At 43.6% G+C, this 26,305-nt stretch overlaps 1 protein-coding gene and 1 long non-coding RNA gene across 3 annotated transcripts in view; one reads left to right on the top strand and one right to left on the bottom strand.

Annotated features, from left to right (window-relative positions):
* The window catches only part of SLC9A7 (solute carrier family 9 member A7), a 50,609-nt gene extending 25,778 nt beyond the window's left edge, over window positions 1-24,831 (top strand). Inside the window, exons 6-17 of one of the 2 annotated variants that reach the window (XM_083734277.1) lie at window positions 1,300-1,405; window positions 1,652-1,793; window positions 2,729-2,834; window positions 4,370-4,458; window positions 5,197-5,310; window positions 7,202-7,313; window positions 8,361-8,514; window positions 13,333-13,392; window positions 17,219-17,282; window positions 18,237-18,319; window positions 19,617-19,722; window positions 22,967-24,831. In XM_083734277.1, the coding sequence (XP_083590403.1) occupies window positions 1,300-1,405; window positions 1,652-1,793; window positions 2,729-2,834; window positions 4,370-4,458; window positions 5,197-5,310; window positions 7,202-7,313; window positions 8,361-8,514; window positions 13,333-13,392; window positions 17,219-17,282; window positions 18,237-18,319; window positions 19,617-19,722; window positions 22,967-23,209 (1,379 nt within the window). In that variant the 3' untranslated portion in view covers window positions 23,210-24,831. The remainder of the gene's footprint in view (window positions 1-1,299; window positions 1,406-1,651; window positions 1,794-2,728; window positions 2,835-4,369; window positions 4,459-5,196; window positions 5,311-7,201; window positions 7,314-8,360; window positions 8,515-13,332; window positions 13,393-17,218; window positions 17,283-18,236; window positions 18,320-19,616; window positions 19,723-22,966) is intronic. The other variant, XM_083734278.1, reaches the window with a different exon arrangement.
* LOC310842541 lies at window positions 13,401-17,212 on the bottom strand. Its single transcript, XR_014563177.1, has 3 exons — window positions 16,740-17,212; window positions 14,423-16,482; window positions 13,401-14,033 (listed from the first exon to the last, which is right to left on the bottom strand). It is a non-coding gene; the product is annotated as an uncharacterized lncRNA (long non-coding RNA).
* Window positions 24,832-26,305: the final 1,474 nt, after the last annotated feature.

Raw genomic sequence — 26,305 nt, 5'->3', positions numbered from 1 at the left:
CATTACCATCACCCCCTACCATGCCGTTGGGTTTAACACAGAACTTTGTGAAGAATTCTGGAGAACTCAAACGTTTGTTCATGGCTTTTTGGTTGGTCCTAATAAGGCCTTGGGATGTGGGTGGCACTGTGGGTTAAACCACAGAGCCTAGGACTTGCTGATCAGAAGGTCAGCGGTTCAAATCCCTGCGACAGGGTGAGCTCCTGTTGCTTGGTCGCAGCTCCTGCCAACCTAGCAGTTCGAAAGCACGTCAAAGTGCAAGTAGGTAAATAGGTACCGCTCCGGCGGGAAGGTAAACGGCATTTCCGTGCACTGCTCTGGTTCGCCAGAAGCGGCTTAGTCATGCTGGCCACATGACCTGTATGCTGTATGCCGGCTCCCTTGGCCAATAAAGCGAGATGAGCGCTGCAACCCCAGAGTCGGTCACGACTGGACCTAATGGTCAGGGGTCCCTTTACCTTAATAAGGCCTTAGTGTAGCTTTTGGGGTGTCCCGTCCCCCCTCTGCAATGAGCCAACATGGCTATGCACATTTTAAATCTGGGGTAGGTAGAGGAGAGGTGCACTATTGCAGAGGCAATACCCCCTTGTGGCAACAGTAAGTGTTTACCATGTACTCAGTGAGGTAATGCCAGATGTCTCCACATGAGGTCGTTTGCTGACTAAATGTTCCCCATGGGGGAACTGAGAAGGTACTGAGTTGCCTTGTGATAACTTGAGCACGTGCAAAATGAATGTAGGCAATGGGCCTTGGACAGATGTTTAGGAGACCCGGTACTTTTGTGTGTGTGACTGTACTCATGAGTAGTGATGTTAAAATCTTTTGGAGAATATTCTCGAATATTCTCGATTAATGAGATGTGTACATTTAAAGCAGCTTTGTGGACAACACAGAATTTACAGTATGTGGAGAATGTTCTCCGGAGAATTCTCTAGCAGAGAATATTCTTGAGAATATTCTGGAGAATATTCTCTCCTCATGTCACGACTCAGGAGTATTGAGTACTATCACCTCCTTTTCTGCTGCCCATAGCAGCCATTTTGTGCTGACATTGGCAGCATCTACAGCAAGATAAAAATACCGGGACCCCCCCCCTCTCTTTTTTTTAAAAAAAGTACTGATTAGATCTTTCACCAACTGCCAACCTGTATTAAACACCGTTGGTTTCATGATTGTGTTATAGCTTGATAACATTCACTGCATACGAAGTCGGCAGAGAGCTGTTTCTTTCCTGCTCAAAATCACATATACAATAAGACCAATTTTTAGTGCCTTGTTCTTCTCTTTTCCCAATTGTAGTCACTGTACTGGCAATTTTTAACGAACTTCATGCTGATGTTGACCTCTATGCACTGCTGTTTGGAGAGAGCGTTCTGAACGATGCTGTTGCTATTGTACTATCTTCGTAAGTAAAAAAATTAAGAGTTTTTGATGTGTTAAGTGAAAGACCATTAATACAAAATGAACCAATTCCTGATAGTCTTGTAAATCAGATTTGGAAAGACTGCTGTTCTTGCATTTGCCTTGAGATCATTTGCATGTGGTTGGGGTGATAGATGGGAAAGATGCAGCTCCTAAGATAACTAAAGGAGGAAGAATTATGTGGGATAAATATTTTGCTCATTGCTGCTTCTTGTCCCCTCTGTTGCAGTTCTATTGTAGCATATCAGCCCACGGGAGGAAACATCCATGCTTTTGATGCAGCTGCCTTTTTTAAATCTGTTGGTGTTTTCCTTGGAATCTTTAGCGGCTCGTTCATGATGGGAGTAGTGACAGGAGTTGTGACAGCTCTGATATCCTTTTTCTGTTGAATGCTCCCAGTTTTTTTTTGTTTGTTTGTTTTGTGTGTGTGTGTGTGTGTGTGTGTTTTTGCAGTTGCCCACTCACTTTTGACTTCATTCTCTGGTGAAAGCAGCATTTCCTCTTATCTGCTACAATCTTCAGGTCTTCTGACTGTAGAATCATAGAGAGCGTCATGCCATTAAAAAACAACAACACTTTACTAGAAAACTGCACTGAAATATAGACAACTTTGTTTTACAGGTAGATCAGTTTGAAGGTACAGTAGTCATCTGCAGGCGAAGTCTCCCATCCTAAGAATGCTGGAATAGGGATGAGGGGGAAAAGGCAAGCAGGCAAACTGTGAAGCAAGACAGCCATGAGATCGGAAGCCAGGAAGATTGACAAGCAGAGACTCCCTAGTAGAGCAGTGATGGCCAAACTTGGCCCTCCAGCTGTTTTGGGACTACAACTCCCATCATCCCTAGCTAAAAGGACCAGTGGTCAGGGATGATGGGAATTGTAGTCCAAAAACAGCTGGAGGGCAAAGTTTGGCCATCACTGCCCTAGAGGGAGACAAGAAAGCCAAATTGATGTGTTCAGAATTTGGCTGCTGCCTAGATCAGGTGTGGGGAACCATTGGCCTTCCATATATTGCTCAACTACAACTTGTAGGAGCCCCAGCAAGCACAGCCAGGGGCCAGATAAGAGTTGTAGTTTAGCAACATTTGGAGAGAGCCAAAGGTTCCTTACGCCCGGCTTAGGTGAATAAACAGCTCTAAGCATTTATAACTTGGCCAGGCCAAGGAGAACCTGTGGTCTACATTTGGGGCTACAGTACCATCACATGAGTACTAACTCATCACATTCAGCCCTTTGGGAAGAGTTCTAATAGCTGTAGAAAATACCTAATGCTGTAATTTTTGCGGTTCCTTAACACAATAATCACGTAACAAAGTTCACAAAACTGCATTGCTTCCCCTTACTGGAGACTGCACTCTTTTTTCTGATGTCTTGGAGTACGTTCTTGCTGGCTGAAGCTTGTGGCTTTACAGGTAAGATGCTTTGATATATTAACAGGCTCTGGAATGAATAGATTTTGTGCTTATACAGTAATTGGTATTATTATTATTGGCAACATATTGGGTACTCACGTTGCCACCTTTCAAATTACACTTGTGCTGATGTTACGAAGTTGCATAATATAAATGCATAATATGACTCTGATTTCTGGCGGAATCTATTTGGCCAAATGTAACATGGAAACGAGTGATGAACATATGATAGTTAGTACTGTATCTTTTGGCTCTTGAAACTAGATTGCCTTCACATTGTAGATGTCCTGACATATATCTCCTTGTAGAAGTCATGCATTTTTACTGGGCATGGAACTCCTTTTAATGACCAGAGCTGTTACATGTCCTCTTTGTAGATCTTCTTTTTTCACAAATGGCTTTTCTAATGTATTTTGCAATGTGAAGACTTCCTTGCTGCAATGTCAACAGATGACTGGGTGGTTGGAGTGCTCTTTATTTATTTATTTTTATTTAATATAGGATTTGTATAGGTCCACAGTGGGTTTGGATCCAGTGGATTTTTGACTTTGTGGTATGGCATGGGGATCTGTTCTTCAGTCTGCTTTTGATACCCCCCATCAGTTTAAAAAAGGACTGCAATGTTGTATGGAGTCAGGGGCCTGCTTTTCACAAAACACTGGGTGGCAAAGACCAATACCACAGCTTTTTGGATTCCCAGCTGTAGATTTTATTCTCATTGCCTTTATAGCAGAGAGATTCACAACACATAAACCTTAAGAGGAGCCAAGGGAGTGGATGCCTTGTGTTCATTGTTGTTGAAAGGAGCAGAAAGCCTAGCAGAAAACAGACTTGTGTTTTCATAGAATTGTAGATTTGGAAGGGACCCTGAGGATCATCTAGTCCAACCCCTGCAATGCAGGAATATGCAGCTGTCTGATACAGGGATCGAACCTGCAACCTTGGCATTCTCCGCACCATGCTCTAACCAACCGAGCCTTCCAGGTTTTGCTTGCATTTCTCCAATATAAATAGCTGATTTGCTGGCCATCCAGTTCTTGGCCAGTGCTGATAAAGTTCACTCAAAGCCCTTGCATGCCAAGCCCATTTTGGGTTGATCTCTCCATATAAACATACCCAAGAGAGACTCTTTTAATCTTGCAAACCCTTAAGAAATATGAGGCACAACCCTGGGATTTGTTCCTGGCAACAGGACTGAATCGTGGAGTATATGCCTGCCTGCCTGCCTGCCTTTGGAAGAGTGCAGAATGATTTCCCTCACCTAAAAATTAACAGAACCTGGTCCCTGCACCCATGGGATTATGGGACTACCTTTCCAGTACAGATGGCAAAGCGTTGATGCAGAATTAAGCCCCGTTACTTCTCATTGGAACACAGGGCAGGCTCACTGGAAAAGATAACCCACAAAGATAGCAAGTTTATATCAGAATGTAATGCTTCAGGATTTAAAGAAGATTGATATGAATACTAAGCCAGAAAAGAGATGATGTCTGCATTTAACCTAATGCTGCTGCTTCTTCTGTTTCTCTTGGCAGGCGTGGTATCTGTCCTGTTCTGTGGAATCACACAAGCTCACTATACGTACAATAATCTGTCTGTTGAATCAAGAAGCCGAACCAAGCAGGTGAAAGAATGTCTTCTTAGTTTTGCTTTCTCTCTCTCTCTCTATATATATAATAAGGCATGCTCCTCTTCATTCATTTTGAATGATGGCTGCTGATACCTGGTAGAAATGGTTAATCTCACAGTTGATGAATGCTTGATTGAAGTGCACAATTGGGAGGGTCTTATGTACTCCTGCACTTGCAAGTCTGATTAGTACAATCTAGAGAAAGTATTTTGGACAGTAATATGAAAAGTGTGTGTCGAGAAATTACGGTAGTTGCTTTCATTGCTTTTTCACCACGCTAATAAGAGTGCATTAAAAGCTTGGTGGTGGCTTCTTCTTCTTCTTCTTCTTCTTTAAAATGTTTTAGTACCTTAGATTTGCTCCCAAACCAGAAAACTACAGTTGCCTGTCTCTGTGCTTTCGCACACTTCTTGGGCAGAGAAATTGTTTTTTAAAAAAACAAGGTGTGCCCACAGCTATCTGCATGCATGCCGCTTTCGTATTTAATTGGGAACTGTACTTTACTGCCAAGTTGCAATTCCCAGCACCCTCAGCAAACTACCATTTCCATGATTTTATGGCAGAGGGGGTGAAAGGTGCTTTACAATGTATGTAGTGCATGCTGCTTTAGATGGTTTGTTCAGAATAGGCTGCTCTGAAAAGCTAGTGTTCCTCTTGATAAGACATGTATATTGCGTTGAATTCAGTTGGCAGACTTCATGTTTTTTCTCCCTTCCCTAACTTCCTTTCCAGCTCTTTGAAGTGCTGCACTTCCTGGCTGAGAACTTCATATTTTCTTATATGGGCTTAGCACTCTTCACTTTCCAGAAGCATATATTTAGCCCCATTTTCATCATTGGAGCTTTCGTATCCTTTATTGGGTTTTTCTGCATTATAACATGTTTCTCGGCGGTGTTGCACTTCTGAGAAGCCAGTCTTGAAAGGGGAGGGGGCGGATCTTTGGAGCACCTGAGCTAAAGGAACTAAAACTGGATGAGAAAGGGGGAAGCCCTGTTTCCCCCAACAGGTACCTGTGCACCTATAGGGAGAAAACAGGCCTTTACCACCTTGTGTGTCTAGTAGTACTTTCCTGCAAATGCCATGGTAAGAATACCGCTCTCTCAACTAGGCTGACTTCTGGGGCTTAAAGCCAGGGACCCCGAGATGCAAATAACAAGTAAGAATTAGAAATTTGCAGAGGAAAATGGGAAGGTGAGGGAAGAGATATGACCCTCCCATTAGCCAGTTCTCGCTGCACTGCCTTATGAGGAACAAACACATACACAGAAACCATGTCTTCCTTGTAACCCAAAGCTCTGCTCTCTGAGGTAACTGCAACCTAATTCCTCTTGACAGTACTTTCCACCCAACCTTCCACTGATTTGGTGGCACACCTGAGACTTCTCTGTTGGCCCCTGTGTTATAACGTTACAAGAATATTATGTGGAAACCTTATGTTAGGCTTTTTTTTCCAAAAAACCGTCTCAGTACGATAACTTAAAATCCTTTAAGTTGTACAATGAATGTTAATAACATTGGAATATCCTAACATACTGAATTTTCCCTGAGCAAACGGACAAGGCTCTTGTTTGTTTTTGCTTAAGAAATGGAAAGCAGCTTTATCCATGTGGTGTGTGTGAAACGGGCAAGTGGTCTCAAGTTCAGTCCCTGGCCTCTCCAGGTACGAACTAGGAGAGAACCACGTCTAAAATCCTGGTGAGCTATAACTAGCCACTGTAGGCCGTGCTGAGACTATATGGAGCAATGGGCCTGACTCACTATAAGGCAGCTTCCAAAGGTAAGGAGTGAAGAGGATCCTGGTAAGGTTCACACATATGTGCACAGTTCATGAGTAAGAATCATAGAATTGCAGAGTTGGAAGAAGGGACCCTGCAAAGCAGCTGTCTCATACGGGAATCAAACCTGCAACCTTGGCGTTATCAGCACCACACTCTTAACTGAGCTATCCGGGATGAGCAAGAATTTTCCTTGTTTTTGAAGAGACCAATCCAGTTCTTCCTCTTCCGTTTTATCTCCTCTAAGCACCGTTTGTTTGGCCTTACGGAACAGCTCAAAAGCCTGTGTGAAGGTTTAAGAGGAGGAAAGTGCCCACATGATAAATTTTGCCCTGTAGGAGTGAGCGATTCTACCCCTCATATTAATGCTAATGTGACACAGACTCTGTTCAGTATGAATGCAATGCTAATACAGTGGTACCTCAGGTTACAAACACCTCAGGTTACAAACTCCGCTAACCCAGAAGTAGTACCTCGGGTTAAGAACTTTACCTCAGGATGAGAACAGAAATTGTGCGGCGGTGCGGCAGGCCCCATTAGCTAAAGTGGTACCTCAGGTTAAGAACGACGTGACACAGACTTTCACTTGAGTGTGTTTGACTCAGCAGTGAGGGAAAGCCATGTGGGAGTTAAGTGCACTCTTAACTCTCTCTCTCTTTCTTTAGGGTGCCTCAAACAGAATAGCAGCAAACAGGCTTCTCTGTACTGGAGGGTTGTTAAGCAAGGGCTGCCTCCCCCCCCCCCTTTCTTAAAAACACACACACAAAAACAGCTGTAAGGGAGCAATAGTTACAGTATAGAGATACTGGCTTTACCTGTTCAGAGCCACATAACAGCAGGTTTCGAAAGAACAGGAAAAAAGGTTCCTGGGTTGGAACAGAACACTTAAGTTTAAAGAAACTACCTGATCATAGTGTGGAGTAGATAACAATATTGGATCCTTAACCAAAAGGTGCTGTTAGATAGCTGTTTTCCTGGGACGAGCTGCACACATCTACCCTCTTTCATTCTTCTTGAATCTGGGCAGAAGGCACAAGATCAGCTGGAATTTCCAGCACATGCTGATGTTTTCAGGTAAGATGATAAGATCAAGCTTGTAATCTTATATACAACACAAAGTTCCCATCTGTAGATACAGGTATCACAGATATATAGCCAGGGTTTTTGTGGGAGGGGGGCAGGATTTTTTTTGGGGGGGAGAACCTCAGTTTGCTGTGTATTTTTATTGATTTTGGGCTTGTCTCCTACCTAGCATGCCCCTCAAGGGCCTCCTCTTCTCTCTCTCTCTCACACACAAAACCCCAAACTTCACAAAGGGTGACTATTTTTTCAATAAATAAACTTCAGTGTTTCATCAGATTTATTTATAACCCCCCCCCCCCCACTTCTTGAGAAATGCTGTAGGGACAGAAAGGTTTGAAGAGGTGGGAGGGGGAGCCAGAGCAGGCCTTGAATACAGTTGTAATGTTGCTTGCCACCTTGGATGGATATCTAAAATAATAAAAAGAAATAAATGCCTTATAGTGGCTCAGGATAGGGAGGATGGGTTTTGCGTTTCTCTACCCTGTGGCTCTTGTGATGTTGTATCAACTGCTCTTTGTCGAGGTTTCCAAACTCTGCAAAAACCTGGAAGCAGACTAAGTTGCACATGTCTTGTTGCTCCACTGATTAACAACCTCTCTCAAGAGACTTGAGCAGAAACCTGCTTCCTTTGCATAACATAATTAGTTACTCAGAGAGCATATTTTAGGGCATCTTAATGGGGAACTGACAGCTTATTTTTGGAATGGAATGCCAACAGCCCTTAACACTTAGCTGAAGAGACATATCCTCTTGGGGAAGGGCCATAGTTCAGCGGTAGAATATCTGTGTTGCTTGCAGAATGTCCCAGCGTCTGCAGCTAAGACTCTCTGCTTGACGAAGACCTGGAGAGAGAAATGGCTGGTCCATGTGATTCATACTGGGCTAGATGTGCTTCTTATGTTTACTGCTCCCCCCAAGTCTATATTACTTGCGACGAAAACACCTTAGCATTCCAACTCTAGGTTTGAGGGGGAAGTATCATACAAAACAGCTCTTGTATTGTCAGGTTTCACATTCCTCTCACTTGTTCATCTACAGGACTTCGAGGAGCCATGGCATTTGCTCTAGCCATACGAGACACCGCAACTTATTCTCATCAGATGATGTTCTCCACCACACTCCTCATTGTCTTCTTCACTGTTTGGATCATTGGCGGAGGCACAACGCCCATGCTCTCATGGCTAAATATAAGGTGCCCATGTTGAATCTAAAATGTACCTTTTTCAGAGTCACGTTCACATTTTTTAAATAACAAGGAAATAACGCGAACTGCTTGATACGTACAAAATCAGTGTCATATGCATTCGATGTTTGGCTTTGCATCATAGGAGAATAACTGCTTATAACAGAATTGCATAACAGCAAAATCTTGCTGTTCATTCAGGGGTTGAGCATTTTGCTTGCTTCTTAATACCTAGTCATGTTTGAGATCTGTGTGGGATTTTTTCCAGGGTTAGGTTACCAAGATCGTGGTAGCTCACAATAAGTGGCCACAGTTAAATAGCAGAACCCTATCCTCTGTTATAACTTGTGGGATGCTGGTGCCTATCAAATAACATGAGAAGCTCATATATCCTACAAGGGGTGCGGGGCATTTAAGAACCTTCCTCTGCAATCAGTAGAGCAACACATTTATTTCCTGTTTGCCTGGCACAGTTCAGATACGTTTCTGTAAGGCGATACATACAAGCAGAACATTTGTACAAGGGGCGGTGACTCTTTTACTCTTCTATTGCAAGTTAATTATTTATAGGCTTTGTACTTTCCCGACATACAGCTTCTGGTGTGGGAGCAATATGTAGTCAGATGCTGGGGAATTGGCAAATTTGCTTGTAGTTTGTAGTGTATTTCTTGTGATCTTGTTTGATCTTAATTTGTCATCTAGTAATTTCCCATTTTCATAAGTTTCCAATGAGGTCAATAGGGGTTGTGGAAGCCCATTGACAAGAAGAGGACTCTGGTTCTGTACTGTGCTAAATGGCTTTTCATAACAAGAAGAGTTTGGATTTGATATCCTGCTTTATCACTACCCGAAGGAGTCTCAAAGCGGCTAACATTCTCCTTTCCCTTCCTCCCCCACAACAAACACTCTGTGAGGTGAGTGGGGTTGAGAGACTTCAGAGAAGTGTGACTAGCCCAAGGTCACTCAGCAGCGAACCTGGTTCGAATCTACCGCTCTTAACCACTACACCACACTGGCTCTCCTGCAAGCCTACTGCTATCTAAATAGAACTGTTCGGTTTTCTGTATTCTTGCCAGTGTATCATAAACAAAGATGTTGCAAAAGTGCCATTTCCTTCCCTCACCCCTTTGCCTAACCCAGCAATGTTTTTGAATGTTTCCTGGCTCTCTCTTACAAGTTCACCATTAGCTATGCACCAGGTTGTGTCCAAGCATCCATCTGGATGGGAAGCAAAAAACAAAACACTTAGTGGGAAAAACGGCTTAGCTTTGCAGTTACAGATATGGATGTGTCTGTCCATGCTGTAGGAAACTGGAATGTGAGCTCTTCCTTGAGTGTGCTAGGTAGGCTTTCTTGACATTGACTGTTTTACCAGGTCTGACACTTATTTGTTGCTGGATTTGCTCTTAGCACCCTGAATAGGAAATATTTAAGTCAGGATTGATCGCTGTGCTGAATTGAAGGAGTGAGAGGCTGGGCCACTGATTTCAAACTTAATATTGGTACCCTTCCTGGAAACAAGTGTCACAGTCCTTTCGTTTGTGCCACAGGCATGGGAATGTACTTCAATATTGGACGAGCATTCTGGAACTCTATATACAGTTCAGTGTAACGTATCTTCCTTTTGATTAGGTCTGCTAACCTCAGTGTGCTAAATTTGACCTTAGAGCTGCAGAAAAAAATAATTGCAAGCCCCCATCTGCATTATCCTACCACTTTTAAACAGCCATGCTTTCCTGCAAAGTGCAGATGAGGCTGCATGAGATGAAACCTTCAGTCCAGGAGATGGCAGTCATGCGCAACATTAAAATACCATGCGAAAGAAAGTTGGCTGTTCATTGAGATCCTGCTGCAGAAAATGTCTCTCTGTACATTGCAAGAGAGTGGGATAGTGGCTGATAGCTGAGGATTAGACGCTCAGGACTCTGCACAGTAGGAATTGGAAGGTTGGTCTTGACTTCGCATGCCTGGCAGTTTGCTGCAGAGGTACACAACTTGTAGCCCTTTAGATGCTGTTGGACTAAACTCTCATCATCCCTGACCATTGGGTGTGCTGGCTGAGACTGATGGGAGTTGGACAGCAACATCATCTGGAGAGACGCAGGTTCCCCAACTCTGGGGTACTGTAATGTTTGCTGGAAGAATTATGTCTGGCTGAAGGTGCAGTGTCTGTTTCAAACTAGCAAGAACAAATGTGGAAACTACAGATAGCACTTCCATGAGACATAGTGCCAATGCACTGCTACCATCCTACCCACACTTAGCAGTTTGAACTCTGGGGGACTTAGAATGGTAAAGTTGGAAAGGACCAGGAAAGTCATCTAGTCCAAACCCCCTGCGATGCAGGAAGCTTTTGCCCAACATGGGGCTCAAACCCACGACCCTGAGATTAAGAATCTCATGCTCTACCGACTGAACTATCCCAGCTTCTAAATAAATGCATGACATCAAGCGGCTATTGTGACATGGCTATCTGTAATGAGGTTATAACTGTCTGTTGTGACCCACTAGTCTGTATGCAGTGAGTGCAGTTACATTTTAAGTAATGCCTGAATAGGAGAGCTTAAAATCCGGTTGTCTTCAAAACCTTTTGCAGTTCACCCATCTTCAGAGAGAAGGGGCTTGAGCCAGGAAACCAAAAAACCGCTGGCAGCGTTTTCTTCTGCAGAAAACAGCTGACTATGCTAGTTTTCTTGGTAGTTCTCAGAAGAAATTAAACTAAACTGCAGCTAAATTCTGGTGTTCATTTATGACCTAACGAAAATGAACTTTCGTTTTTAAAACGATTGCTTTTGGAAACAAGCAGTTGCCTTAAACATCTATTATATGTTTGGTCTTTTTAGAGCGTGGGGGGACATATTGGGGTATGGAAACGAAATGGATACATTTGAAGTGTCTGTAATTTCCTCCATTTTCAGTGTTTACACTGTGAATTCCATTGCTTATGTAGTCAAAACAGCACCACACATACACACATGGAGGGTGTATCAGTAATGTTGAGGAAACCCCAAGCTTTGCAGAAGTACAGTTTTTTAAAAGAGAAAAAAAAATCCCATAGAGGCTGGGGAACTCCAAAAACAGCCCAATGAGTAGCGCATGAGACCCTTAATCTCAGGAGCCCCACATAGGGCAAAAGACTTCTGCATTGCAGGGGTTGGACTACAGTTCTATGATTCTCTGTGAATATGCTCATTGGCCATGGGCACTGTTTCTCTGAAGGCCGCTGGAGACTAGAGCGCTGAGCCCTTGGAGGAGGAAGCTGGCAAGTTGTTCTAAACCAAGTTTTGCCTTGGTTCATTTTGCTGTTTTGAGGCAATTGCACATGCCAAGCTTCTGCTTGTGCAACTAACTGAATCCAAGTCCCATGAACACAAGGGTTTCAGTCTCTCTTCTGCATTTTTGTGTGAGCCAAACAGTTCCCTTCACGTATAAGAGGTCAGGGGAGCTGCAGCACAATATACAATTAGGACACTTTGGGGTCAAGGAATGCGATAGAAGGGCAGTTGCACCCTTTCTTGTCTTTGCTGATGACACTGCTATACTCTCGAGTCCTTATTAGTTATCATTTACTAAGAAACTCCTATTGTGTTTGAGTATACACCATCATTTGAAACTATATGACCTGGCTGCCACAGTCTGTCTGTGCCATAACAGTTCACATCTAAATCTAGTCCATCCATAAATGTGCATGGGGATCCTAGCATGTAAGAAGATCTAGTTCTGCTAGATCAGAATCTAGTTCTGCTTATCAGAACATTCTTAGAATCTTCAGCCATCTAGCTGAGCTTTCTTCCCCAGGAAGCGTCAGTTTCTGAATGTGTCAGTTTAGCCAGCAGGAAGGTTAGGGCATATGCCTGTATAGATATATATATTGGGTTTTCTTTGTGGTTTGTTTTTCCCCACCTTGTTTTGCCACTAAGCTATGGTCACGTGGCAGTACTGAGCAGGAACGGGGAAGTTAAACTGGAAAATCAGAGTTGGGGTTTACAAGCACGGGAAGGGAGTAGAAACCTGAGAAAGAGGACCTTGAGGGGAGTGGGAGAGACAAAATGGGGACGGGGGAGAAGCAAAGGGCATTTGGGAGAACGCGCAGGAGTCAAGAAAGGAGATTGCAACCAGGAAAAAAGGAGGGGGGTGGAAGAAGACTGTGTTCCACATAAATTGGCAGAGCAGCACTGAGGGAAGAGTCAGGAGGGAAGTAGTTACAAGCAGAGGGCTTGAGTGAAGAGGAACCTAAGAAGACTGTAGAACAGGCACAGACAAACTCCGGCCCTGCAGATGTTTGGGACTACAATTCCCATCACCCCTAGCTAACAGGACCAGTGGTCAGGGGTGATGGGAATTGTAGTCCTAAACATCTGGAGGGCCGGAGTTTGCCTATGCCTGCTGTAGAATATAGGAAATGCAGCCATAGGCGTGTGGTTTGCTGCATTGTCCTTACCTTCTGGCTTTCCTTTTAAGTGTATAACACTTGTATTTTTTATGTTTGTGTTTGCAAATGTGCTGAGGCCCTAGGGAGGGGCTTGTTTGAGAGGCAGCCAGAGAGAGCGCGAGAGCGCATATTTGTTGTTGCAGCCTGGAATGTTGCCCGCTGCGTATGCCTAAAACATTTATTATTTCTGCAAGAATGATGGAATTGGTATTACACTAGCATTTCTGATTTTATTGACGTGTTTGTTTTTTAAAAAACATTTTAGTATTATGGGTGTGTGTGTGTGTGTGTGTGTGTGTGCATAAAGCTGCCCTAAGAAACTTTTTGGGAGGGGTGGGGTGGAAGGCAGGGTAAAAATCTATAATTAAATAAATTCCATTCTTGTGCTGTACTAGAGTTGGCGAACATGTTCCATCGGTGGAAGAGATGAATGAAAGCCGCTGGCTGTACTTCAGGTGACAAATAATAGTTCCATTGGTAATGAGCTTTACCTGACGCTTGGCTTTCTTCATCTTTCTAACCTAAGGTGTATGCACTCTCTGTCTGCTGTTGCATGTCTTGCCTCTTAATGCTGCAGGATTCCTGGATTTTCTGCAAACCTTGCTTCATGTGGGTTGAAAGAATGCAGTAGCTGTTATCTACAGTCTCTTAACCTATAAGTTAAAAGGAGTGCAAAGATTTAGAATGTAAACATGCATTCTAGGGAAGTCTTGCAATTCAGATAGAAATCGTGGCGCGTACTTTGGCTAAATTAGAACTTTCTGAATTAATACCTGAGCTTTTGCTGTGCTGTTCTTGTGAAGCACCAAGAATTTTATCCTTCATTACAGCGTATTAAAGCAAGCCAGTCAGATCTGGAAAATCGACATTTGTTTCTTAAGCACAGTGTACACAAAAGATGCCCATAATGGTTGACTACCTAGTAACTGTCCTAATAACATCCTTCCGAAACATCAGTTCTAAGCAAATGCAAATATTTGCATTAAGAGATTTTTTGTATGAACGTTATACTGGGGTGCAACCAGCTTGTTTTGTTTTTTTACTTAAAATTGAACACAAAAGGCTATTATTATTATTATTATTATTATTACTACTACTAAAGGTAAAGGTAAAGGTACCCCTGCCCATACGGGCCAGTCTTGACAGACTCTGGGGTTGTGCGCCCATCTCACTTAAGAGGCCAGGGGCCAGCGCTGTCCGGAGACACTTCCGGGTCACGTGGCCAGCGTGACATCACTGCTCTGGCGAGCCAGAGCCGCACACGGAAACGCCGTTTACCTTCCCGCTGGTAAGCGGTCCCTATTTATCTACTTGCACCCGGAGGTGCTTTCGAACTGCTAGGTTGGCAGGCGCTGGGACCGAGCAGCGGGAGCGCACCCCGCCGCAGGGATTCGAACCGCCGACCTTTCGATCGGCAAGTCCTAGGCGCTGAGGCTTTAACCCACAGCGCCACCTGCGTCCCTATTTATACTACAGTATAAAAACACAACAATACATAACATGGTACCAAACAAAAACAATACCCCCCTACAGTTTAAAAGGCCATAGGTTGTTTAATTAGCCAAGGCCAGGGAGAAGAGGAATGTTTTTGCATGGTGCCTAAAGATATGTAACAAAGGTGCCAGATGAGCCTCTGTGGGGAAAGCATTCCACGAATGGGGAGCCACCACAGACAAGGTGGCTGTTCTCATGTTGCTACCCTGTGGACCTCTCTTGGAGGAGGCACGTGAAGAAGGGCCTCAGATGATGACTGCAGGCTCTGGGTCAGTTCATATGAGGAGAGGCAGTACTTGAGTCATTATGCACCAGAGTGGTTGCATAAGATTGTACTGTAAAGGTTTTTGGAAGATCTAGTTAGGGTGGTATTTAGCTGGTATTTGATGGAATACCCACTTCCATTTTCAAAGGACAAACATGGGGAGGGAATTGTTATTTAAATTTGCATTTAATTAAGGACTTCCAGGTACCTAAAAGTAAAAGGGTTGGTTGCAGCATTGCCCTTCCATGAATGGAGGATCTTCCTTTTGTGGAAGGTGGAGGTTCCTGCTGTAAGAACAACAAGATAAAGTGATTTTTACTAATCCCTGCTTTTCCTCTGCTGCCCTCCTCTGCTGTTCTGAAGATTTCCTCAACCTTCCAAAGCAGATTTTTGTGAGTGGAAGGTCATCCGAAAAGGGGTTAGATAGGTTTTGCTTGGGAAGCAGTTCTAGAGTTTGGAAGCTGCCACACCAAGAAGCACCTTTATTTGGCGTCCACCAAGTTTGCGTCAAGCTTTGGTGGGACAGGAAGAGGAGTTTCTCTCAAACACTTGAAAACCTGGACAGGCTGATGTGGGGAGATGACCATATTTATAACCAAGTAGACTAGTCCCAAGTCTTGAAGGGCTTTGTAGTTCTTTATCAGTACTTTGAGTTGTCCCCAGAAACAGACTGGTAGCCGGCAAAGCTGTTGTAACAAGGTAGTTGTGTGCTTCCAAGAAATAGCAGTTGCGTAATGGAAAGGGATGTGAAAGTAAGTTGAGAAGATACTTTTTCAGGCAACGAAAGAATTGTGGGAAATAGGGGAGAAATTGGAGATGTGACCATGTGCAAAAGTGAGGGCTTCTTTCCCCTTTTCTTTTTGGAAATACAAACTGTTGTTTGAAGGGATTTTACTCGATTGGGTACGCTTAAAAAAAGCATCAACACGAGGAGCTTGCCATAGTGATTTTAGCAAGTGCGTACCCTTGCCTCTTTCCCTCAAATGCAGTATGGGAGCATCCAGTCCTCTATGGACAAGTACTGACAGTACTAAAGAAAACGAAAGTGAAGACTACCATCTTAAGTTGGGACTCGCAGGGGGTGAAGATGTTCTTGCTTGACTCACTGGCAATTGCTCAGCGAAGCTCAAGAACTGCTGTGCCAAAGGGTTAACCTCTTTGTATTCCATAAATAAAAAACTACTCTCTTTTGGTCCTGCCACTTGAGAACCTTCAACTGGAGAAATCAAGAACTGTAACTGTTCCTATTCTGTCTTTCTGGGACATGTGGTTGATTGAACATTATCCAGCAGGGGAACTGACACCATAATTGCCCTATACTTGGATTTGCTGTGTTCTGCTTGGTCACTGATGGCTTTGTCTTTCCATGCTTTAAAAATGTGTGCTGTTTTGAAAAACAACTTCCTCGTGGTCTGCTCTCTTATAACCTTCTGCGAACTGATCTCTTCTTGGGTTTCTAAGCAACGGGATCTTAACTCTCTGCTTCTGCCCTGCGGCTCCTTTCACCCAAAGTATTTGAACCTTCAAAACTGTCGCAAACCAGCTGTTTTGGGGCTAGAATTCCCATCATCCCTGACCCCTTGCCCTGCTAGCTAGGGATGATGGGAGTTGTAGTCCAAAAACAGCTGGAGACCCAAGTTTGGGAAACCCTGATTTTATAATGATGTCCCATTGTCTCCCTGGCAAAAAAAAAAGAAGGCAGATGAAGCTTAAGTACATCTTCCTGAAACTAAGGAGATCTGGGTCTAGTCAGTACCTGGATGGGTGACTACCTGGGAGATAGATACTGTATTTTTTGCTCTATAAGACTCATTTTTTCCCTCCTAAAAAGTAAGGGGAAATGTGTGTGCGTCTTATGGAGTGAATGCAGGCTGCGCTGCTATCCCAGAAGCCAGAACAGCAAAAGGGAATGCTGCTTTTACTGTGCAGTGATACTTCTTGCTGTTCTGGCTTCTGAGATTCAGAATATATTTTTTCTTGTTTTCCTCCTCCAAAAACTAGGTGCGTCTTACGGTCTGGTGCGTCTTATAGGGCGAAAAATACGGTATATAGCTATAGATATGGTTTTATGTCAGAAGAAACATGTGATATAAATATAAGAAAATAAATATGTCGTGAACCCATCATAACATAACAGAGGAATTGTAATCTACCTGTTACATCATATAAGGAAAACAAGCTGATGTGATGCTCCAAGCTACTGGACATGACAATCAGCATTCTCTCTCTTCAAAATAAAATGCTGCTGCAGCTTTATAAAGTGATTCCTTGCCCAGAGTTTTTAAGTCTGGCAGCAGTGTTCAACTTGCAGTAGTTGGTGTGATGGGGCTTATCCTGACAGTGGCTGCATAGAATCCTGTAGATTACAATAATCTTTCTGAAACTTCTTGCACCGCAAACAAAGTGTTCAGCCACCCTTTTACAATGGCGCCAAGCCCAGTTTAAAGGGCATTTCAAGTTCACCTAAGCACACAGTATTCTGCATCCTCCCCTTGATGTTGTTTTGTTTTGCTCTTTGGCAGAGTTGGAGTTGATCCAGATCAAGACCCGCCACCCACTAACGACAGCTTTCAAGTCCTTCAAGGAGTGAGTAGCTACCTTTCTCCATAGGTTAATGAGATGCTGGAACCGTACTTTGACAAATCACTAGTGCTAATTGCATGCAAGACGCCAAAGTCCATAAGGTCTCTTATTACTTTCTTTTATCACGTGAAAATCAGAGCAAAAGTTGCAATTACTGGAAACCTGAGCTCATTCAAACCAGTTTCTTCTTGGTTACTAAAGGGCCATAGCAAATGCCTACATAGAAGAGACTCAAAAGCAGCAAAAAGGATGTGGAGTCTTTGGGGTTTTTCTACTGCTAGGATTTTGGACAACCCTGGGGGATATTTAAGAAAATGAAACAATGCTCAGGTCAATTAGGGGCAAGCCTAGACCAAATGGGGAGGTATGGCATTCAGATTTAAGCAAATCGAGCTAAAGGATTCCTCTCTGTAACAATTCTGGTGCTTTTGTCCTTTCTAGCATTCTATTCATCATCACAATAAACAGAGTTCTATTGCATTCAAAATATGCTCAGTAATCTTTTTGCTAATTTCCCCCCCTTGATAGTTAAAATGCTGTGAAATATCCTCCTGGAGCACCATGATTCCAGATAACAAAAATCACACCTCTAGGTACATATGTTACAATGCAGGTTGGCATATAACATGTGATCGGGGACATGTGTAGGCTTGGGAACATAGCATGAAGGGGAGCATAAGGGACAGAGCTAATGCCCAGTAGAGAAACGTCCTATATCTGTTCCTCCTTTGTGTAGGTCCATACGGCCATGGTCACCATCTCTTCCATTTTCCATGCCAAACAAAAGTGAAGACTACCATCTTCACTTGGGGGTGAAGCTGTTCTTGCTTGACTCACTGTCAATATTCTTGCTTGACTCACTGTCAATTGCTCAAGAACTGCTGTGCCAAAGGGTTCACCTCTTTGTATTTCGATATATAAAACTGGTCTTCTTCCTCTTCTTCTTCTTCTTGACAGGAGGGTCCAGATTCTGAAAGAAGGAACCGGACAAAACAGGAAAGTGTTTGGATCTTCAGGCTGTGGTACAGCTTTGACCACAAGTATCCTTTTCGAGTTGTTAGAAACCGCTTCGTACAAGAGGTAGCCACTGGCTCTATATAGCTGGTCTCTAGGATGAGAGTGGACAGCTAGGATGAGAGTGCTCCAGCAAGAGCAATGGGCAAATAGCTCAGTTGGTTAGAGTGTGGAGCTGAGTTGGGACTAGAAGACCCACAGGGTTCCTTCCAATGCAATGATTCCATGAAATGAAGCCACCACCTAACCATCAGCAGTTTCCAGCAATAGGAAACTCCAAGAAATGGAGGGAGGGGGGAAGTTGCCAGAGGCCAACATCAATTAAAAAATTACTTCCCAGAAGGCCGGTCAGCCAGGAAGAATTTGGGTAACCAGAAGAGCCAGGTGGCTTTCCCAATCCCAACCTTTTTACCCTTTACCTCTCTCCTTAACCTTCCCCAGTCACACGATCATCTTCACATGCAGAACGAAATCTGGAAATAGCCTTCCTCTGATGGCTTCATGAAGCCAGTGTCGCAATGCAGAGCATGACACATCGTCTCGTTCTTCAGGGCATGTGAAGGGTGAGGTTAATGCTAGCCAATGCCAGGAACAGACTAATGAAGCACAACACAGCACCCTGATCTGTGTGTTGCAACAGTGGTGAGGAAAAGCTGTTGCCCAGGTGCCATGTCCAGCTTTTTCTGCATGAACACACCGGCTGCCTCTAAGCCCCCTGATCAAGCAGCTTTGAAATAATGGATGGGACACGGGGACAAATAGAAGAAGATACCTACACCCCGGTATGGCTCCCCTTTATCACAGACACAGCCCAAAACGACAAGAATCCACCAACAGCATACAGATCAATATGGCTAACCTGATTCAAAAACACCCACCCACCCCAAAGTTCACCACAGCCAATCACAAACAAGCAACCACACCCTAGGCCAACCCCAATTTCTCTCACCACCAAAGAAAGAAAAGTGAATACCAAGGAGAACCCGCTGACAATGCTGACACAAAACCCCACACATACATTAAGCAAATTAGAAACATTGCCTCCTGACCCCACTCCAACTTGCCTTTCCCCCCTCCACCCTCCCTTTCTTCCTAATGTAACCCTAATGTCTCAACAAGTGAAACTGATCTATGGAAAATGTAACTTGAAAAAAGAGACATTGCGCATACCTTTGTAAATCAAGAACTTTAATAAAAAAAAAACCTTGTTTACAAAAGCAATTAAAAAAAATGAATATAGCAGTGATGAATCAGGGTAGAAGTATTTTTTTTTAAATCGTTTTTACTAAGGCGTGTTTCTTTTCCTTAACAACGCATTAAAAGTTACCTCAAGCCCATTCTCACACACAGTGGCCCTCCGCTCGTTACCACTCTTCCAAGTTGGTGCGGCTTGATAGCGCGTTGCTTAACGACTCCCCAGGTTTATGAGGTCAGTGTGTTTTCCCTGTTTGGTTAACAAAAGTGTTTTCTTTAGCTAGAGTAAAAAAAAACTTGGGCGGACACTGCAGTGCTCTGAAATGCAATAGAAGCAACACATACTCTGATACATTCCGATAAATGCTATCTGAGATGTTGCTGTTGGTAAATTTGTGACTGTAGGAACACCTCAGTGCAGTAGGTTTTTGGGTAGATATGGAAATCATTCAGAATGCTGTCGTCATAAGACTGGCTGGATGAAGAGGAATGGTGGGAGGCAGCCCCAAAGGAGGAAGGCTCGGGACTGGTGGTGGGACAAGTGGTTAGAGGAAGAAGGAGCAGACAGGAAGGTGGGGAAGTAACGGGAACAGGAGAGGCGATAGGTTTTAGTGAGCGGGGAGAGGCTGGAGAGGAGGGGGGTCAAGAGGCTGTGGAAGAAAACGGGGAGTCTCCCCCTCCTGTTGCAACCAGCTCCCCACTCCCCTGTCTCCCAGAACACTGAGAGGAATGATGAGGGCAGAGGAACAAGAAGAAGAAGGCAAAGCCTTAGGCTCCTGGGGAAGGAGTGTTAGAAAGCCTTTGATCCTTACAACTGCTTCATTGCGGCAAGTTCTCCTGGAAAGAGTTTCTGAGACGTTCTCTTGAATAAAGAGTCAACTGCACAGGCCTCAGTTCCTTTATTGTTCTATTTATGACCTGCACCTGACTCCAGCCCTGACAGTTGGGTCCTCTGTGGCACCTCCTTATTAAGAGTGGACCATTTTCAGCAGATGCACAGTGACGCGAGAGACTTTGGAATAAGCAACTCTGTTAACTCTTTAGGAGTTCCACAACATCCCTGTGTAGGAGGTCTTGCTGTTTTTAAGGTCCTCAGTTGGATTTGAGAGACAATTGGTGTAAATATTTGCGATCGGGATTCAGCCATGTAGCATACCCATGGCTATGTGTTTAGCTTTTAAAAAGCGACTTAATTGGTGAGCTGTTCCGGGCGAAGTTCACAGTTTGCTGAGAACTCAAGAGTTGGGGAAGGAGACTCTACTTGCTCTGTGAAAGGCAAGCAAGGCAGATTCTTCCCCTCCCACCCATCCTCTGGTATGTTTCGGGTGGGTGGGAGGCAGCCTCTCTCACTTGCCGGGATTTGAAGGCACTTGAAAGCGATGAGAATCTTTCTTGCTGCCTTGGAAAGCGTTCAAAGCATGGCAAACTCCCCTTTGTAACTGTGCTTTTGAAAGCTTTCCCAAGCAGCGAGGTGGATTCTGATCACCTGCAGATCTGAATGCAAAGCGAGAGGCTTGAGGGGGAGGAGAAGATAGCAGCCAATAATGGCTGGCTACCAAGGCCAGCCAAAATCTGTGGTCTCGTGCTGAGGTTTGTTTGTGTACATGCACAAAACTAACAGGAAGCTGGGGGAAACTCTGCAAGAGCTTTAAATTGCACAGGTAGTATTTAGCTTGGACTGCGTTCCACAGACTGGGAACTGAGTTGCATGAGTCGATTTCATTAGTCCCGAAAATGGCACAGGTTTCAATCCTTCGTTAACTGCGGGGTTCCTGTAATATTGACTTGCACTGCAGCCCCTGCTTTTCTTCTTTAATGAGGAAGATTAAGTACTTTAAAAATTACATTGAAGTGTCAGTTCTGCTAAAACGCTTCTCTTTCACTGAGGGCTTACCCTGAGGAGTTAACATATGAAAATATAAAGGAAAATGTCCATGTGGCTACTGTAGCATACGCAGTTTCAGGAATGCCTCCATCCTGGGGGTGGGTGGGTATATTTAAATATATATATTTAACAGGATGAGTAAAAGTTGAACCCAAACACATTCTTGCAGATAGCATATCTTAAACTCACTTGAGAAGTAAGGAATCAAGAGGCCGTTTTAGGGTTATTTTTGGAAGATTTTCAAGTCCCCAGGGATCCATGTTTTGGCCTCTTTCAAAAGAATGTTTCAGATTACTTGAGCTCCATCTGAAGTATTCGCTTGTCCCTTCCACCTCATGACAGCATAATCCTGAGAAACGCTATCAGTTATGGTGCATTGGTGATAGCTCGGTGTGTGTGTTTTGTAAGTGATATTTGTGTCCCACTTGGCTGCAGTTTTATAGCTTGCTCTAGGGTAAACCAAACTTAGCAAAGGGAATGTTTGGTAAAGAACATGGGTTGAGGTAAAGTCCTGTTTATTGCAAAGTACTCCTGGTGGGGAGGAACCATGTGTTCATAGAGTTTTGGAGTTGGAAAGGGACCCTGAGGATCATCTATTCTAGTCCAGGAAAATGCAACTGCCCCATCAGCAGAAGGACTTGGACTTCTCTTTGTGCAATGGCAGTTCTCCCCCCCCCAAAAAAAAAAAAATGGCTCTGGGGTGTCAGGAGAACCCCCGGGGACAGCATGCAGGGGGAGGAATATTTTATCTGGCAAGCCAAAATGTGTGAAAGTCTCCCCAAATCTCTCTTCGGAATAGGAAAGAATTGTTCAGGAAACAACTTATCTCCTAACTTGACTCCTTTTTTTACCTGGAACTGCATTGGCGCCGCTAGTCTGCAAGCTACCTTTGCAAATGGTTCCCCCTTCCCTTTGCTCCATACTCCATTAGATCCCTTTCATCTCACTGTCAGAAACTCTGGTGTGGGCACTAGAAACAATTTCATTTAAACTCAATAACGTGGAAAAGCCCTGAGGTGTGGAAAGAGGCTGGAGCTGCCGACATGTTTGTTGCTACTGACAAAGAGCTCTGGCTTCAGCTGATTTTAAACTGGGCTTTGCTAGCTATTAAGAGCATGGTACTGATAACGCCAAGGCTGCAGGTTTGATCCCTGTATGGGATAGCTGCGTATTCCTGCATTGCAGGGGGTTGAACTAGATGATCTTTAGGGTCCCTTCCAACTCTACAATTCAGCAAAGCTGGATGTACTCTGCATTATCAGATTGTTGCTAAGTTGTCAGACTCTGCATACCAGTGGCATGCATGAGAGTAAAGGATAAATGGGCAGTCTATAGCTTTCTGGCTTCCACATGTGACTCCTCTCCCCCCAATATCTTTGCATTAAAACTGCTGCTTTCTAGAGCTATTGAATGTGAAGATACTTCTAAAAGAATGCAGCTGATTGCTTATAATTGGTGTGTTACATGCACTCCAGTTGTGCTCAAGATTTCAGTCACAACCTTGTTTGTCTTAAATCCGCAGCATTTTTGGTTTTGCTTTTTAGTAACTTGCACCGACTTACACTGGGAAATCTGTGTGGTTTTTCTTCTGCAGAACCAAGAGCAGCTTAGAGACGAAGACTCTGACTTTATCCTTAATGATAGCGACCTGACGCTGACGTACGGGGACACGACAATAACTGCTAACGGGTCCTCAGGCTCACATGCTGCTGTTACCAGCCTTGATGGCAGGAAGACAAAAAGCAGCTCAGAGGAGGCCCTGGAACGTGATCTGGGAACAGAAGCACCTGAGGTGATGAGCAGAGGCACCCGGCTAGTGTTTCCACTGGATGCATGATGACTGGCTTGGTAAAAATGCAGCAATAGACCCCCAGCACCCAAAGATCAAAGATGCCTGCAGGCCTCGGAGCTGGCAGAGAGGCTTATCAAACTGAATTCATGCCTGTTGTCCAAGTGGTTTTATTAAGGTCTGAAGATGCCCTTGCCCCCCCCCCACCTCTTCTCTTTAATTTCTTTCAAGATGCCGGCAAATGTCTAGAAGATACCTGACCAGTGAAAAAGTGGTCAGGTTATTGTTAAAAAGAAATACAAAGAATACTTGAAATGAATAGTAGCACGTTTTAAGAGCCTTGTTCTACTGAGCCACACCTCGTGAGAAGAGGCATTAATGGTAATGGTGGTTTAAACTAATTGAGAAACCACTAAAAGCTTTTCAGCCTGGAAAGCGCAGGAGATGTTGAGGTCGGTCATCACTGAGAGAGGGTGCAATGTTTGACTTATACTTGAAGAAATGTAGGTGCAAAGGTGTACGTTTTATGTTGTGACCACATCCACAAATGTTGTTTTATTTCCTGAGACTTGTTGAAAAATAAAGCTCCGTGACATTTCAAGGGATATTTAAAAAGAAAAAGAAAAAATTATAATCGTCCTTGCAAGTAAAGTTTGCTATTAAATTATTCTGTGTCTAAAAGGGGAAAGAAGCAGTCTGTGTGTTTCTCTTAATCTCTTATTGAGAATTTCTGTTAAGAGTCCTCTGGCTGTATTACAAGCAAAAAGTCCGATCTGTTCACCACCTAATTTTTAAAATTTAACTCTTAGTTCTATAAACTCTTAGACTTTACTTGGAGGAAAGCATCAGTCAACGAGTGGTGACATTCCTCTAACTGTGAAGACAGTGTTGAATGAATGCAATGCAGCTTATACATTAAGAAGTATTGATGGAATCTGTTTTGGGTTCCTGTCCTCCAGGGCCCATCAACCCCAAACATTATGGCCAGTGGTCAGGGGCGATAGGTGTTGCAAGATCACAGATGCTCCATCCTTGCTGTATGGTGTCTGGATTTAAGCTACAATTCTCTTAACCAAGGAGGATGAATGAGCTTGCCATAAGTGAAAGCTCTTCATGTGATGCTTTATTCAGAACAAAAAGTGTTTCTCTTTCTCTGTTAGGAAGTCCATTCGTTCATGTGTGTGTGTGTGTGTGTGTTAGTGGCATATTGCACTATGAACCTGATCTATTAAAAACAGTGCAGTGCCTTTTCTGTAAAAAAAGAAAAGAAATCATGTTGTAACCTGAAAAGGGAAGACTTTGCTTAAGGCACAGAGATGCTCGTTTGCAAATAGAACACAGGCAGTCCTAATTGTGAATGAGTGGCACCCATGACACAATTAGGCGGTTCCTTGCTGCTTCCCTCAAAAGAAGCTTTGCTGATAACAACAGGTTTAAAAAAAATAATAATGGAATGTTTCGACTCTTAATGGGTAGGCTGTTTTGTTTTTTAACTGACTACCCTGGTAATTGAAACATAAGAAAAACGCTTAGGAAAATTTTTAAAAAAATGTTCGTTCTTTTCTTCTTACCAAGAGGACAATTTTTTACTTGCTGTTTTCTTTTAGTCTGCTTGTGAAGCAGAAATGAAATTTGAACCCAGTCTATGTAATAAAAAGTCTGTAACTCTTCTGCTTCTCTGTTGTGATTATGCACACTCATTTCCAGATAAGAAGGTTGATCGTCATGGTGTTTTTAAAGAAAGCTATTTATTCCGTTTCTATCAATGGCACTACCTGTACATACAAGAAATCTGGACTACAGTACATTCAGGCTTTTATTTACACCCTGTGAACTAGTGTAGCCTGGCGGGATGCAGGTTTACTCAAGACAAGTTTTGCTGACTTCAATGGGGCTCAGATCCAAGTCAGTGCATAAAAAACACCTTTAAAACCAGATCTCATTTATCCCTTCTGTGATGGTATGTGTCTCTCATCCTTAGAAGGATGTGGTCCTTCCCAAACATCCTTGAAAAAATAATCCAATAGTAACACAGTGCTTTTCTCAAAGCAAGTCCATGAGCCACAAGCTGAAGCAACAGATGTTCCTACAGAACAAGGGGGAAAGGGTTGGGGGTTTTTAATAGCGTTATTGCGTAAATAGCAGTAAAGGTAAAGGGACCCCTGACCATTAGCTCCATTCATGGCCAACTCTGGGGTTGCGGTGCTCATCTCGCTTTATTGGCCGAGGGAGCCGGCGTACAGCTTCTGGGTCATGTGGCCGGCATGACTAAGCCGCTTCTGGCGAACCAGAGCAGTGCACGGAAATGCCGTTTACCTTCCCGCCGGAGTTGTACCTATTTATCTACTTGCACTTTGACGTGCTTTTGAACTGCTAGGTTGGCAGATGCGGGACCGAGCAACGGAAGCTTACCCCGTTGCAGGGATTCGAACCGCCAACTTTCTGATCGGCAGGTCCTAGGCTCTGTGGTTTAACCCACAGTGCCAGCCGCGTTTTTTGCACTTAAAACTAGCCTTTCCTTAGTTTTCGTATCTCAAGTTACTTAACGCTGCAATCCTAAATGCAATTAATTGGTAGCAAGTCTCATTGGTTACGTCTGAGTAGACATGCCTAGGATTTCACTGTAAGTTTCAGTAAGAGAAAGTTACCCACGTAATGCATTTAAGTGCAATTACTCTTTTAAGAGCTGATATTTGAGGCTGCTATACCCCTTTTGGTGCATAGTTGCATAGTCTGGCCATCATCGCACATGGAGAAAAAGGTGTGAGAACTTGGTGATGGGTCTTCAGCAATTACTGTGTTTATGGCAGCTGTGAACAGCTGCAGCAACTGCTGTACACTTCAGCCACAATCCTATGTGGAACTCAGGTGTCATGGAAAGCAGTGCCCACCTTAACGTGTGCTGATTTTAAGGTGAGTTAATATCTTGCATTTGAAAAAGCAGCTTTGGTTTTGTTTGTTTTTTAACAGTGGAGGTGTGAAACCTGAAGGCCTCCAGTTCATTTTATGTAGCCCCCAGTGCTTCTGAAGTGCATGTTTTCTCTTTCCCTGTAGCTTCATCTGTTTGATAAAAATAAATTGAATGGTTTTGCAAAATTGGACTAGAGAAAATAAATTGGGTTTCCTTTTTGTTTTGTTGACCTA

This window comes from Podarcis gaigeae, assembly GCF_964106915.1.
Source record: "Podarcis gaigeae genome assembly, chromosome: 4".
In the NCBI taxonomy this organism is placed as follows: Eukaryota; Metazoa; Chordata; class Lepidosauria; order Squamata; family Lacertidae; genus Podarcis; species Podarcis gaigeae.
This window is presented reverse-complemented; position numbering and strand designations above follow the sequence as displayed.